At 37.7% G+C, this 15,115-nt stretch overlaps 2 protein-coding genes across 2 annotated transcripts; one reads left to right on the top strand and one right to left on the bottom strand.

Annotated features, from left to right (window-relative positions):
* Positions 1–1,277: 1,277 nt before the first annotated feature.
* On the top strand, positions 1,278–5,731 carry LOC149036810 (uncharacterized). The gene has a single exon (XM_089188945.1). The coding sequence runs from the start codon at positions 3,189–3,191 to the stop codon at positions 4,131–4,133; it is 945 nt and encodes a 314-aa protein (XP_089045071.1). The 5' UTR covers positions 1,278–3,188; the 3' UTR covers positions 4,134–5,731.
* A 2,036-nt stretch (positions 5,732–7,767) lies between these two features.
* LOC149036809 (uncharacterized) lies at positions 7,768–11,243 on the bottom strand. The gene has a single exon (XM_089188944.1). It carries the CDS (start codon positions 10,996–10,998, stop codon positions 9,787–9,789), a length of 1,212 nt encoding a protein of 403 aa, XP_089045070.1. The 5' UTR covers positions 10,999–11,243; the 3' UTR covers positions 7,768–9,786.
* Positions 11,244–15,115: the final 3,872 nt, after the last annotated feature.

Below are 15,115 nucleotides of genomic sequence, written 5' to 3'. Positions count from 1 at the left end.
TTTCCTAGTATTTAGACAAACCTTCGATCTGCTTGTGCTTGCAACTAACCCGTGTCTCGCGGCCGAATGAAACATAATGCCGACAATTCGAAGGTATGTCACACAAAACAAAACCAAAGGATATTGAACGTCACGCAAATAACCTAAGGTGTTCGTGACTGCGTGACGTCAGTTATACAAATCTTTATTCAAGTAATCGCTAATCGCCAGGAATCGTTCTGAATTAAGGTTCATACGAGCAGTTTTTCCATATTAATAATGTTAGCTAGTTTTGATTTGCATCAGGAAAAGAGGATTGAACTGAGAACGTCAGCATTTAAAATATATGCATTGGAAAAGCGAAATGAGCCGCAGACAGACTGTAATGGGGCGGACGCTGACATAAATCAAACTTGAACAACGCCGCGTCGGGGAAATAAAACCTCCAAGCGTCTATGAGATTCAACTGGTTTATTAATCACTGGAAAGCTCGTGAAAACTTAAATACAATAAATTAAAATAGGCCACTACCATACAATAAACCTTGAACACCCACCCCTCTATTGCCTGGGGAAGGAGAGGAGTATAACTGGGGGGAATCACAATGTTTGCAAAGGGAACGGAAAGGGAATCAGTGGTCGCAAACACAGTATTAAGGGGACAATTCGCCAGGAATCGTTCAGAATTAAGGTTCCGCACTCTGCGGCCGGCCAAAATATTTACATCCCCTATTCTTTTGGACGAGATGTTACTCTTAGACACAAAGATATTGACAAGAAACTTTAAGATATTATCAATTACATATTCTTGCGGTGTTTTAGGTTCTTAAATAAATGACCTCTTAAAATATTTATAAACTACACTGTCTCAATTTAGGTTGTTTACATACATACATACATACTTTATTAACGTGGCTGACACTTAGCTATATAAAGCCAGCTTACAGGTCAGTCACGAACAAAACAGATGGAAATGCTTCATAATGATTCGAAAGTTAAATTCGATCCTATCTTTGGAATAATTGTGTCCATGATCGGACCGTGGAATCTCATCGGTTTCGAACCTCCTAGAACCGTACGTACCCGGCATTGAAAATGTATCGTTCAAAATGACAAGAGTTTGCCAGAGATATAGTAAAGTTCAGGCTCTTGAAGTACAAACCCACTGTGCTCAGTTCATTTGATCTTTCGGAAAGCCAAGTTGGGTCTGCTTTCTCAAGATATGAATCATCAATAAAATATATATATATATATAAATATATATAAAATCATCTTTCTCAGACATCCAGGTCGTGGTCTTCGGTTTGGGAGACACTCAACTAAAATATAAGCCTCACAACCTTAACGCACCTTCACTGATTCAATACCTTGGCAGTATTTCAGTCAAATATGGCCAAAGCCTGTCAATCAGTCGTTGATGAAGGAAAGGCTCATCGCTATGAAGAAGGAATATGCCACCGCGCAGTTGTATTTAAATAGCCTTTACTTTTGGATCTGGGCCCAATAATCACGCTTTTTTGACTCAGAAAGTCAAAGTTGATGAGAGGTGATAGAGCAACTGTAAGCAATAGTTTTCTGGCTAACGCAAGTCGATTAGCGAGTTTGTTGGTGAACCTCAGCGTCGCAGAAGTGGCTCTCTACAATAGTTGTGTGATCCTCGTTGTAACAGCGATCCGGTAGAAATATTCAGCGGAGGATTGTCCTACTTTTTATTTGATAAAAGTGAAGAGATTCAGACCTGAACCGAAAGAAAAAGCATTTCTAAATTTGTCTGTGGTGGTCGCCTCTTCAAGTATTTTGTTTCCTTACGTAAAGTCGGTTCGCCTGAGAGGCTACCTAGAGGGGTCATGCAAACTTTTCAAAGCTGATCCAAATTAAAAACCTTTTACATCTTTAAATTGGTTTTCATTTTCTCCACACTGTTCTCTTTATATTTCCTATGGTAATGACAAGGAGAATTTGTGTGGCAATCAGAGGCTTCTTGAATTGGTGATCATTTCCTTCATTTTCATCATCTTAATTTGTTGAAGTTGATACTGTAAGGAGAAATTAGATGCTAGTCACTCTTAAGTGTCAAAGGATTAAACATGAGTATTGGCAATTACATAAACTGCAGTCAATAGAATGAACGAATTATTGTGCAGACAACAGACAAAACCTGTCACAATAAAAGTCAAAACATCTTTTGATCAAAAATTTTTTTCACCCTTAAAATGCTTTTTTACCTAAAACTACCAATTGAAATACAGCAATTGGTTGTTTCCTTCTCTTGTACTATTTCCCCTCCCTGAATTTGATACTTGAAGTTCTGAATGAATCTCACAGTCCAGACAACATCACCAAACTCTAAGCAGTAAAAAATAAGGCAAGGAAATCAAGACTAAACACATTAAAAAGGAATTGTTTCGATGAAAACCGTGTCTCTCAGGTTGTTAATTCTTCAAACCTCGAGAGCAACCATCTTTGATTCCTCCTTACAGAGATACTGCTGAGTCATTTAAAAATGGTCCGTAGTGGCAGTATATTACTTTGCACTGAATTCTCAAGGTAATTTGACGGATGTAAGAGCCGCTGCTTAGAATTATTTGGCTTTGTGTGTAAGAGTAAAATAAAATCAAAATAGTCTGGCTGCCCTAAAAATACGGAATCTTATTCAAGAACGATCGAATAAAGATCTATATAACTGACGTCACGCAGTCACCAACACTTAATGTTGTGTGTCTGTGGTTCATTTCGCTTTTCCGATGCATATTTTAAATGCTGTCGTCTTCTGATCCAATGCAATTTATTCACTGCAATCGTATTCATTAGTTTAAATTAAAACACCTCAAGAATGTGTAATTATCTTTGTGTGTAAGAGTAAAATATACTCTGCCCTCAGAGTATGGAAAGATTCAAATAATTGACGTCACGCAGTCACGAACACTTAATGTTGTCTGTCTGCGGTTCATATCCCTTTTTCGATGCATATTTTAAGTGCTGCCGTCTTCCGGTCCATCCGCTTTTCCCGATGCAATTCAAAAATAGCTCACATTACAGGCACAGAAGTACTTTACGTAAGCTTACAATTTGCGAGTTAAAAAGAGCACAATTGTTTTAAAACTCGACAGATCGACCAACATCCCAAAGAAATGCAGCTTATGCAGGCGTCAGCTTAAAAGATTTCCTTGGACGACGCTCAGTGTTGATTCTGCGAAGACATCAAGAGCCATGAATATCAGCACAACATCAAATTCTCCTTCGATCGATGTAAGGTTTTATCTGTTCACCCAGCTCGCCACAGGGATCTCCCTGGTGATTCTGTCGCCGATAACAGTCATTAGTAACCTCCTGTTATTACTGACTATTTACAAAGATCCTCTCAAATGCTTCCGTACACCAGCTTCGTATCTCATCATCGCTTTAGGCTGTGTTGATTTTACAACCGGTCTTGTTATCGAGCCTCTCTTCGTTGCTTACCGCTTGGCAAGTTATTTGAAATGGTCACTATATCCAGGCCGATCATACGTAAGACTGCTAAGAATTGGAAGTTCTATTTCCACCGTAGGCCTCAACTTGTCATTCTTGCTCGTTCTCGCTCTCATTTGGACACAGTTCCTTGCCATAACTCACCCACAACGTTACCGCTCGGCCATTACAACGCGCAGGATCCTTGTATTTGTTGGTATCTCGACGCTGTACTTCACAGGTTTCACTCTTCTGCAATTCATCGGAGTCTCACGAAGAAGCCTCCTTCAGATAAATCTCCATTTCCATGCCACAGTCATAACAATCCTGCTTTTCGTTGGTTCTGCTATACTTCTGAGGTCACTTCGCCGATTTGCCAAAGAATCTCGCCAAAATGAAGACGATAAAGGCTTGAGACAACTTGTGGTGGCAACTTTGTTTCTATCAGCAATACTAATTGCTTGCACTCTTGCTCATATCATTACACTTAATATCTGGTTTTACACAGAACTGGAGACACCACAAGACACGCTTCACCTCCACGCTGCCATGACAATTGCAGACGAAATGTTATTTATTAAGGTAGCTGCTGACGCATTCGTTTACGCCTGGAGACTGCCATACTACAGAAAGTCTCTGAAACTAGTGTTGACTCGTGCTGGGCGGCAAATTGGAAATGAAGCTACTGAAATGGTGACTATGGCCTGATTATTACTTATTTTAACCACAAATATATAACCAGACACTTATGGCTTGCGCGAAATCGGAGAACTAAGAATCATTGCTGACTGATAAAGCTAGCCTGTAACAACAATCCGTTCTTTTGTTCTAGTTACTGAGTCAGTTACTATAGTACTATAGAAAAATTACGAAACCCAAATCAAGTAAATGTGATTCACGATGATATTCTACCTCTGAGAAAGATGAGGATAGAAAATTATTTGCGATGGAAGTTCATAATTTTACAAACAAATTAGGGAAACGCACAGAGTTACGTAGATAAATTTCTTTAACGTTGCGTCCCTTCTTGTTAATACCAGTTTCTGGTAAACCCAATGATGAATACAATAAGTTTATACATGTGTAATTTTTTTAAGGTTCTCATTTATACAGTTCTGTGAAATGATCTAATTATACTACTCTAGTATGTTTACAAGCTCTTTCTGTATTTCAGTGCAATAATTAAAGTATAACTAGCATAAAAATCGCAGACAAAAATCAAATGATCATATAATCTTGTAGAAGACAAAGGACCCACAGTCAATTTAGTCTTTGCCCTTACTGTGATGACAACACAGTATTTAAAAGCTTACACAATTATGTGCAATAATCAAATAGTGTTCTGTCTAATTTAACAACTTCTCTGTATATTTCGATAATTTCAGTTTTCCCTTATTTATTCTCTAATATTATTTGTATTAAAATCCTGGAGAGGGATATCATATGTTCCTTTTAAAATACTTATAAATTAAATTCCTTCACATTGTGATATTTTTACATTAACCCTTTAACTCTCAGAGGTGCTTCACATGCAACTTCTCCCCATAATATTAATACATTAAGTTGTTATCTTGATCTAACACCAAATTCTGGTAATCAGTTTACAAGGAAATGTGTAGCAGCCAGAGGGGAGAATTAACAATCAGATCTTGGGAGTTAAAGGATAAGTTTACTTTTAGCTATGCAGAGCACCTTAGTTTAAAAGTAAAACCCGAATATAAACACAGTGTAGTACTTTTTATAGTTTTAAGTCAATGTAAATAAGTTTCATGGATTAATATAGACAGTTTTGAGATTTGCATACAAAGGAGGAAAATGGTGAAGTTATATTATGTGAACACTTTGATTGCATTAACCCTTTCACTCCCAATATCAAAATATCACTTCCTCTTCACTGTTCAAGGTTAAGTTGGAATATCGAGTCTTAATTATCTGAATGTGAAACTAGAAGTGTTTCTCTGTAACTAAGAGGTGTTAAAGTTATTAGACTACAGTGTTTCCTTTTATTAACAACTACTTTGTGAAAGGAAGACGATTTAGGCTATCAAAACGAGTTATCGCAGTACTATGTATTCTCATAACTTGTGCAGAAACAGGGCAAAGAGAGGATTCTAATTGTTACCCATCAGTTGTATTATGGATGGTATAGAAGATCAGGAATGAATCTTTATTTTTCAGAATTCAGCTCAATAGTTGAGAGAGGCTGAATGGATTTCAAAGGGTGCACCTGGTTTGTCTGTGTCAGATACATAACATTGTAACTTTAGTCTTAAACCTTAAATGGTGCCAATAAAGAAACAACTGAACACACATGAGGCTCCCACAAGTAAGCTTCCATGACCAGGATTTTTTTCCTACTCTGCAGTACTGTAATAGAGTGCTTGTTATCCCGGCTGACATACATAAGGGTATTGAACGTCACGCAAATAACCTAAGGTGTTCGTGACTGCGTGACGTCAGTTATACAAATCTTTATTTAAGTAATCGCTAATCGCCAGGAATCGTTCAGAAGTAAGGTTCCGTACTCTGCGGCTGGTCAAAATATTTACATCCCCTATTCTTTAGGACGAGATGTTACTCTTAGACATAAAGATATTGACAAGAAACTTTAAGATATTATCAATTACATATTCTTGCGGTGTTTTAGGTTCTTAAATAAATGACCTCTTAAAATATTTATAAACTACACTGTCTCAATTTAGGTTGTTTGACCGAACAAAACAGTTACATAGAAATGCTTCATACATGATTCGAAAGTTAAATTCAATCCTACCTTTCAAATACTTGTATCCATAATCAGAGCGTGGAATCTTATCGGTTTCGAACCTCCTAGAACCGTACGTGGCATTGAAAATATACCATTGTTCAAAATGACGAGAGTTGGGCCAGAGATATAATTAAGTGTGGGCTCTTGAAGTATAAACCCATTTTGCTCAGTTCATTTGATCTTTCGGAAAGCTAAGTTAGGTCTGCCTTCCCAAGATATGAATCATCGATAACGGCAAGCCTTTTCGATCTGACCATCCAAGAAACACTACCTCCTAAGCAATACAAACACGAATGGAATAAGCACTTTGTTCCCCAGGGTCATCTCCACAACAGATATATGTTGTCTCGAGGACATCTTGCGGTAAATAAAAATGGAAATCAGGGTAATTTAGTAAAATCAACTGAGCTGATAAAGTAACTTGGCCACTGTAGAGAGTTTAATAGCTGACGTTTCGAGCGTTATGCGGGTATCAGCGGCCGTCCCGAGGGGTCGACCCCCGGGCTTAGCAGGGGATTTGTAGCAAAGGCATGCTGATGTGGCTTCAGTAAACCATGATCACTCGTACTTTTGCATCGAGGAACAGGCAACACTGACTATATGTTGCCCAGGTTGCTCCAGGGGTGGGGGTATTTGTCCCAATTTTTTGCCCTACCCGAGGGGCTTTAGCATGTATTTGTCGCGGCAGCTGTGACAAATGCCCCTGGGTGCCTGGGGGTCGACCCCTCGGGATGGCCGCTGATACCTGCATTAGCCCTTCGTAATACTAAATTAGATAATGCTAAATTACTCTGTTATACCTTTCCACCGACTTAGCACTACAGTTTCTTTAGAAACATACCTCCTTCATTACAACTAGAAATCGCTGGTTTTCCAACCGAAATATATTAGGAGGTGGTTAACATGGAGAGCAGGAGCAGCTAACTGACACAAAACTATTTCTCAACATGTGTACAAAGTCGCTCCTTGCTTTTCTGTGCTAACAGATTGCGTGACACTTAATTTCAATTATCTGACTCCAAGTAGTATCTTAGTATTGAAGCTGAATTAAAACTGTTAAGTATTTTTTGAGTATTCAAAGGCCCTTGAGTATTTACAGGCTACGATTCTGGGTTCGGTATAATAAAAACAGCTCTTGAAATTTGGATCATCAGTTGTTTTATTATTATCTACATAACTGCTCAACTGGAAAATATCAACATGGTGTTCAGGAGATGTTTGTTATATAGCATTTTGTTAGATAGCATTTTGAAGTAGTTCTCCCGAATTCTCTCCTTCGAGTTCCTTTTTCCACCTTCTCTCAGGCAAAACATGTTTTCAACTTTTTAACGTACAAGTCAGTTTTAATGAAAGGTTTATTCGGTTATTAGTCACATGTCCTCAAAGCCGCAATTATGCCTGCTCTATGGGTATTACAGCAGAAAATAGTTCATGGAAACTTATTAAGTACCATCATATCAAAGACTGGAAACTTTAAATGGTAGATGTTTTGGCACTTTATGTTTCACGTCGACTGAAGACAAAAGTCAAAGCTCAGTAAGGGTGGGAGTGCAATAAATTGTATCAGAACAGACGGTGGAGCACACAACTTTTAATTACGTCAAAATAAACAAAGATACATTTTTTGACTGAAAGCCGAACTTTGTAAATGTTTACTTTTTACGGATTTCAAATTCACAGTTCAGTGAAATGATGAAAAATCCATACAGGGCTACAAATATAATACCAAGTTTACATATCCTATGTATATCCTACCAAAATCACCAATACCAGTTATTGGGTTGGTGAGCATTGCTATCATATAAAACACTCACAATTTAAAACATCATGATGCAAATAAAGAAAAACAATTATTATAAGACACAGCTTTGTCCCAAGCACCATTTCTAACGATTCCAACACACAATATTCCTAGGGTATTTTCAACTTAATAAGTAGGAAAAAAATTACTGAGTCAAAATGTTTGATTATTGATGAAGAACAAGGTTCCAAACCAGCTTTTAAAGATTTCCTGAAGCATTTGTCTTTTATTTCAGGAAAACGTTTTAACTATAGGACACTACTTTTAATTATGTCATAATAAACAAAGAGACATTGTTTGACTTAAATAGCCTAATTATGATTTTCCACAAATTGTAATTTAATCATTATTTAGAATAAATGACATATTGCTAAATTATTAAAATTTATAGTAAAAAGCTAACAATTCAAAGTCAAACTGAGAAAAAATCAAGCCATTATACAAAACTATTCCTGTCACATTGCTACTGGTCTTGCAGCATTTTTTTGTAAACTACTTCTGTATAAGTTTATAAATGTATAATGTTCACGTATTCATATTCATAGTTCAGTGAAATGATGAAAAATCCAAACATGGCTACCATATAATACCAAGTTTACATATCCAACGTATATTCTAACAAAATTACCTATACCAATTATTTAGTTGGTGAGTATTGCTATCATACCCTCAGACAATTTAAAATATCATGAAACAAATAAAGAAAAAAATTATTATAAGACACAGTTTTGTCCAAAGCACTATTTCTAACGATTCCAACACAATATTCCTATAATGTTTTCAACCTAATAGGAAAAATTACCGAATATTTGATTTCCTGAGCATATGTCTTCTATTTCAGGAAAACGTTTTAACTAAACGATCCTATCAGTACGTATTGGTTTTCCATGTTGTGATATAATCATTTGATGACATCAATCCTTAAAAACGATTTGATATCTCGGTATATTTTTAAGACTTCCGTCACAAGCTAACATATGAGAAATACGTCTGTTGTTACATAAAAAAATTTCTGTCACATTGCAGTTGATCTTATCTATAGCATCTTCCAGGAAACCTACTAATGGATAAGTTTATAAATGTGTTATTTTTCTCAATTATTCTCACAGTTTAGTAAAATCATAAAGAATCTGAGAGGCGCTGTCACGTACTACCAAATTTAAAAATCCCTCAGTGGCATATTTCATGAAGACAGCTACTCAAACAGTATACAGTTCAGGAAACGTCGACGGCGACGCCGCGAACAACGGCAATTAAAAAAAGAACTTATATTTTGCCCACGAATCTCGCACTACTCTAAAGTAATTGGAATTGTTGCTTACTGTCAAAACTATTTTGAAACTGAGTGTGGAACTCAGTGTTAAATTAGAAACAGAAATTTACAGAACTAGCCGTCATCGTTCACGTTCTTCAGACAACGCAAAGTTTGGTCATTTCACATTGTTGTTGTTTTGCAAAGAACGCGAAGAAAGTTTACAAAGATTTATAACGCGCCTGCACAGCTGTTCTACTCATGAAAGCTTTTGTTTAGTGACGTTCCCGCTCTATAGCCGCTGTGTTTTTGTTAAACTCTCTAATGTCAATGTTTTTTATTTCACAAGGCTGTAGGAAAGCGGCATAACACCACCCTAAAACACAGCCAAGTCCTATTTTATGGAAAACCCAATCAAATTCCAGATTATTATGAAATTTTTCGTTTAGCTCCCATTAATATTTGTCACGCAGATTGTGTAAAACTGATATCGAAGGAAAATGGCAAGAGATGCTGCTTACCCAATCCAAAAACATTGAACTCACCTCTCTGACAGTCCCTCAAACACAGACTCCTGTGGCTTCATAAGTTTGCGGATTATGTGCATTGAAGAACTGAAACTCAGAGTCAAAGTGAGGCCAAGTGCTAGAGTGCGAAGAGCAGTGAGTTTTACGTTATTGAGGAAGCCTTGAGAATTGAGAATGAAATAAAACACAGCCACTATGTCACTTTCAACATAAGCACAGATCACACACACACTGATGTAGAACAAATACCTTGTCACAACTCTGTGTTTGTTGAGGATGATTATAAAAAGAAAATTACAAACTGTGCAAGTTACATTGTAAAGCATAAAATATAAAAACTTCCAAATATAAATACTTCCAAATAATGGAATCTGGTTGAGAGAACAGTATAGAACAACGAAGCACAAAACGAGCAAATACATGTTGGATGAAAACCAATCGCTCCGAATCAACTTTGAAGGGTTCGTCGAAACGGTCCAGGTTCTCCTACAGACAAACGTACTATACGTAAAAAAGGAAAATATTCGTACAACTGACCACCACGTCGTGAGAATTGGTGCTATCCAAACGCCTGCCCCGGGTTTCCAGTCAATGAAGGTCGAATTAGTGCCGTTTACAATTTTATCTGGTAGAAGAACATCCCAGAAAGCCTGTTGCCGAAATCTTTCTTGTTCATCAAATCGGAAAAAAGACCATCCTCCACTTGAGATACCTACAGGGAGCGCTGCCAAAGTGAGAATCACATAACCAAAACCAATTGCGAGGTAGCGAATACCTCTTCCAAACATCCTCGCCACACGCACTGTGATTGAACTAGTCTGAGCGTGATACGTAAAGATTTGAGCTCGTTGGATATAGTGTCCTCGGCCCACCTCGACCATTTCCTCGTTACCAGACTCCTCGTCGATTTGTCCCGTCGTTGTCACGCAACAGAGTATCTTCTTTCGTCGGAGCCATTCCAACGTAATAACTGGACCCACAAGAAACCAAAAGTAAAGGTACTTCAAATAAAATGCCATCGCTGTAAGAACATCTGACACAAGTGAAACTCTAATATGGACTCCTGTTTGGTCTGCGGTAGAAAGGTGAGAATCAATCATGGACCAGTCATGCCGCGAATTTTCACAAGAAGAGCCATAAACAACAGGGATTAATAGTTTATCTGCCGTTTTTACGCTACAATTTTTCTCCAACAACTGGTATGTAGAGGAAGAAAATATCAGCATAGAGTATCCTGCGTGCTGCGCTTTTATTGCCAGGTCGCAAAACGAACATGTTTTGTTAATTTCCTCCTTTATCCCGATGAGCGCAATCTTGTTGACTTGAACTCTTGCCTTTCCTACATCAATTAATGATTGACAAGCATTGGCCAGCTTTGAAAATACTGCCAAGCCATCGAAAGTGAGATCTTTGTTTCCCTCTGTTGATGATGCCTGCAGAAAAGTACTCAGTGAAGGTCCTTTAAGACTGGGAGGCTCATGGAAGGCTGGTGTTGTCTGAGGGTCATTTAAGGTGGTACAACCCTCAAAAAATCAACATTTTTTCATATGTTGTTTTACAAAAAGTTATCTATGTCACCTGAAATGACACATGGAGACAACTATATTTTTGCAGTTTTTGACTTGATATTTTATTATTGCTGCTGAGAATTAGCAAATGATGCCTCCCAGTAGGCACCCGAACAAGAACAGTCATATCTCTTAAACATTAGATTAAAAATTCACAAAATTTTTAGACAATGATCTTCACATGCACCTGCATGCAATGAACTACCAAAACACCTCTCAGTCATATAGAATGGAAAATATTAAAGAAAACACAACAACTTTCAGGAATTGATAAGATAAGCAATCTCATTTTGGTCATTTAACAACAAAAGATGCACCTAAGTACATGTTTCTAGTTCATTGCATGCAAAAATATACAGAGATCTCTCACTCCAAAAATGAGAAGAATTGAATAAAACCCTGGAAAGTTATCTTTGTTAGAGTGTCGGTAGTTTCACAAAATTCAAAATTGAGAGAAAACTGGTTTAAAGTTTCTAAACTGATTTTTTTAAGACTTAAACACAGTTTCCATGAATTAAACTGTTCAAAACTGACCAAGGCCATAGCTGACACCTTCAGTTTGCTTATTATGATCATCTTTTCGTTTTTTAAGGCCCCTAATCACTTTGTATCGCTTCTTGGTAGTAGCTATGCTTTTATGTTGTGCAATATTAACTCTAAGCTGGTCTTGGAGTCTGAAACCCATCCTTGGTATATTTGCCAGGAGGAATACCAAGGGCTTGGAAAAGCTTAATTATACTAATTGAACCAATATTAAAATAAGAAACAGCATCATAAAGTCCTAATTCCAATGTCTCTCTTCCAACATAAATTTCTTTTGGAATCCTTTGCCATGTAAGCATCTTGCCATGTAAGCACTTCAGCAGCAAGTTGTTCTCACTAAGTCGAATATATTCTGGCTTTAGCTTGGCAATAACAGGTAAAGAAAGGCCAGGTCCATGCTTAAAGAGATTTTTATGGTTGGCTTTGTCCTTTTGATACTTGCACCAACTTGCATTACCTGTTGGGCAGAGGTCATGAAGTGGGCATGCCTCACTTGAGGCACAATGCATGAGGCTAGCATGGATAGCTTTCTTCATTCCAGCCAAATTTCCAACATTGGACCTTATGGCAATGCCATAATAGTTCTGCAGTTTATCAATTAGATTGTCTGTGAGTTTCCCTTTGCCTCCAAGGCCTGGATTGTCACGCTTTAATTTGCGAAGTGCAGTTCCAACCCTCTTCTGCACGTGACTGATGCATTCTTTCTTTTACACTAAAATTCCAGCATCTTGATAAATATTCTTTATCCTGGAAAAACTCTTGCTGTCCCCATCCCCATAAAATTCAGTGTACCTGAGATTGTGCAGCTCAACAGACCTTTGATATAGTTGATTGAAGCTTTCGATACGAAGCCGAAGATTCCTTCGCTTCGCTTTGATCATGTGAAATGCCATCTGTGGATTCACGTATCCCACTCGAAGTGCTTTCGACAGCAATCGACTCTTCTTCGTTAATTCTTGAACTATTTGTAAAGCGATTTCCATAAAATTTACGCTTCTTACGTCTCTGAGACAAAAATTTCGCCATTTTGATGATTGAAGCTCTCTCACTTGCGAAAATTCCTAACTAAATGATTGATAATAACGGCCGTTCACCGAAACATATCAAAACGAGGCTGAAAGTCATTGTTAGGCCCCAGTCTCCCAATAGATTACTCAAGATGCAATCAGTTTGCTTTGGCCTGGGTGGAAATCGCACTTTTAGGCCCTAAAAGGACGCATTTAAAAATACGTTTCCATGGCAACGGAACAACAGTGCCTTAGAAATTGCATTTTATTACTATTTTATTACAAATTATTCGCAAAAAGACATTTGGGACGATTAAACAAAAGCCTTTAGAGGTGAAATCAAATGAGAAAAAAATGGACTCATTTTCAACAAAAATTGCGTTTTTTTTTGTATCGTACCACCTTAAGCTGCAAACCACGTTCGTTGGGCTTGAAAACGATATACTAATTTCAGGTGAAGTGTTGTCACCATCCTCCAGTATGAACTTAGGCCTTGGTCTTGGTGAGAAACGGGTGATCCATAATAAAACTGATAAGAGAACCACAAAGCAAACAAAGCTTGCAAGCACTTTACACTTTCTCGACATCTTAAAACGGTTGAAGAATATCAAAACACAGTTCGCTACATGCTTAAATGAAAAAGAAAGTAATTCTGATTGTAACCGCTGACCTGGATTAAACGGGCTCTGAAAGACGATAGTCAATATATTTTAATAAGAGAAAGTATTTCTTTATGAGCGCCGAACCCCAAACAAAACCTGCACCCACAAAATGGATTAATAAGAATATACGAAAGTCATATATTTGAACTGCGGAAAAAGACCTGAATATGAAAGTGATCCTCGCAGTAATGTACACTACTTAAGCAGTAGTGAGAATAAGGCCTGAAAAAAATTCGAGAATTTTTAAAAAATCTTCACAGTTGCCTAAGTAGTGTATATTACTGAGAGGATCACTTTCATATTCACGACTGTTATTCTCTTAAAGTCTGCTCCTGAGGGAAACAGTTAGTTTTCTTTCGCCAAGGGTCTCAATATTCCCGAGAAAAAGTCGAGGGAAACATTGAGACCCGAGGGAAAACAAAAATAACTGTTTCTCCAGAGTTCAAACATTAAGTGCTTTGTTATGCATCCAGAGGACGAACATGGTAAACAATAAAACGATGAGCGTTCATAACAGTGCACATTTATTTATTGTAAACACTGCAGATGTACCTTTGACCTACCGGAGTCCTTCAGCTCCACCAGTTTTTTTTTTTTTTTTTTTTCATTTCGTCTTTCGAAGAGAATAGAGTTACATTTTGACCATAGGCTGTTCCACAGTGTTTTCAAGAACTAGACGTGGAAAAAAAGCAACAAATCAACATTAATACTGTCTGGAATCGCGCCGAAAAGTTCAGGAAGGGAGAGTTTAAAATATTACACGCATAATTACACCACCGGTCTCAGTCACATTCTAATCACGTGAAAAACTTAGACGTTGATCGCATTTAATAACTGTATTCTCTTCGTGATTCAACTTTGACATCCTGTCCAAATTGTATCCCGAGCGGGATACATTGTAATATATTCAGGCTCATGCGACTATAAATTAGCCAAAAACAGTCGTCTTGAGCAAGGGAAACATAAGGTGTCAAACAGCACGAATTGATCGAAATATGCAGTTTATCGCTGGCTATCAGAAAAACCAAATCTCATTCACACGCACTGTGTCTCATAATGTATTCGGATAATTGCTATGTAGAGTCGGTTTTATCTAGGCCCAATAATCACGCTTGTTTGACACAGACGAACGAACAAACTTGATTGTTACGTGACTTTTTATCAGAAAGTTGACGAGAGGTGATATAGCAACCGTAAGCAATAGTTTTTTTGGCTGCTGCAAGCCGATTAGCGAGCTCATTGGTGAACCTCAGCGTCGCAGAGGTGGCTCTCTACTTTAATTGCGTGATCCTCGTAGCAGTAACAATTCCCGTGTGAATATCCAGCGCAAGATTCTCCCACTTTCGATTTGATGAAGGAGAAGAAATTCTGGGATGACCTCAGACCTGACCCGAAAGGAAAAGCATTTTTTGAATGTCTGTGGCGGTCGCCTCTTCAAGCATTGTGTTTCCTTATGTACAGTCGGCTTGCCTGTGAGGCTACCTGGACGGGTCATGCAAACTTTCCAAAGCTGATCCAAATTAAAGTGACTGGTTTGCATTGCAAATGATCTACTTTGTGCTT

The sequence above is a fragment of the Pocillopora damicornis genome, chromosome 12 (assembly GCF_964200805.1).
Source record: "Pocillopora damicornis chromosome 12, jaPocDami1.2, whole genome shotgun sequence".
Taxonomy (NCBI): domain Eukaryota; kingdom Metazoa; phylum Cnidaria; class Anthozoa; order Scleractinia; family Pocilloporidae; genus Pocillopora; species Pocillopora damicornis.
Note: the sequence above shows the minus strand (reverse complement) of the source record. Positions and strands in the feature narration are given on the sequence as shown.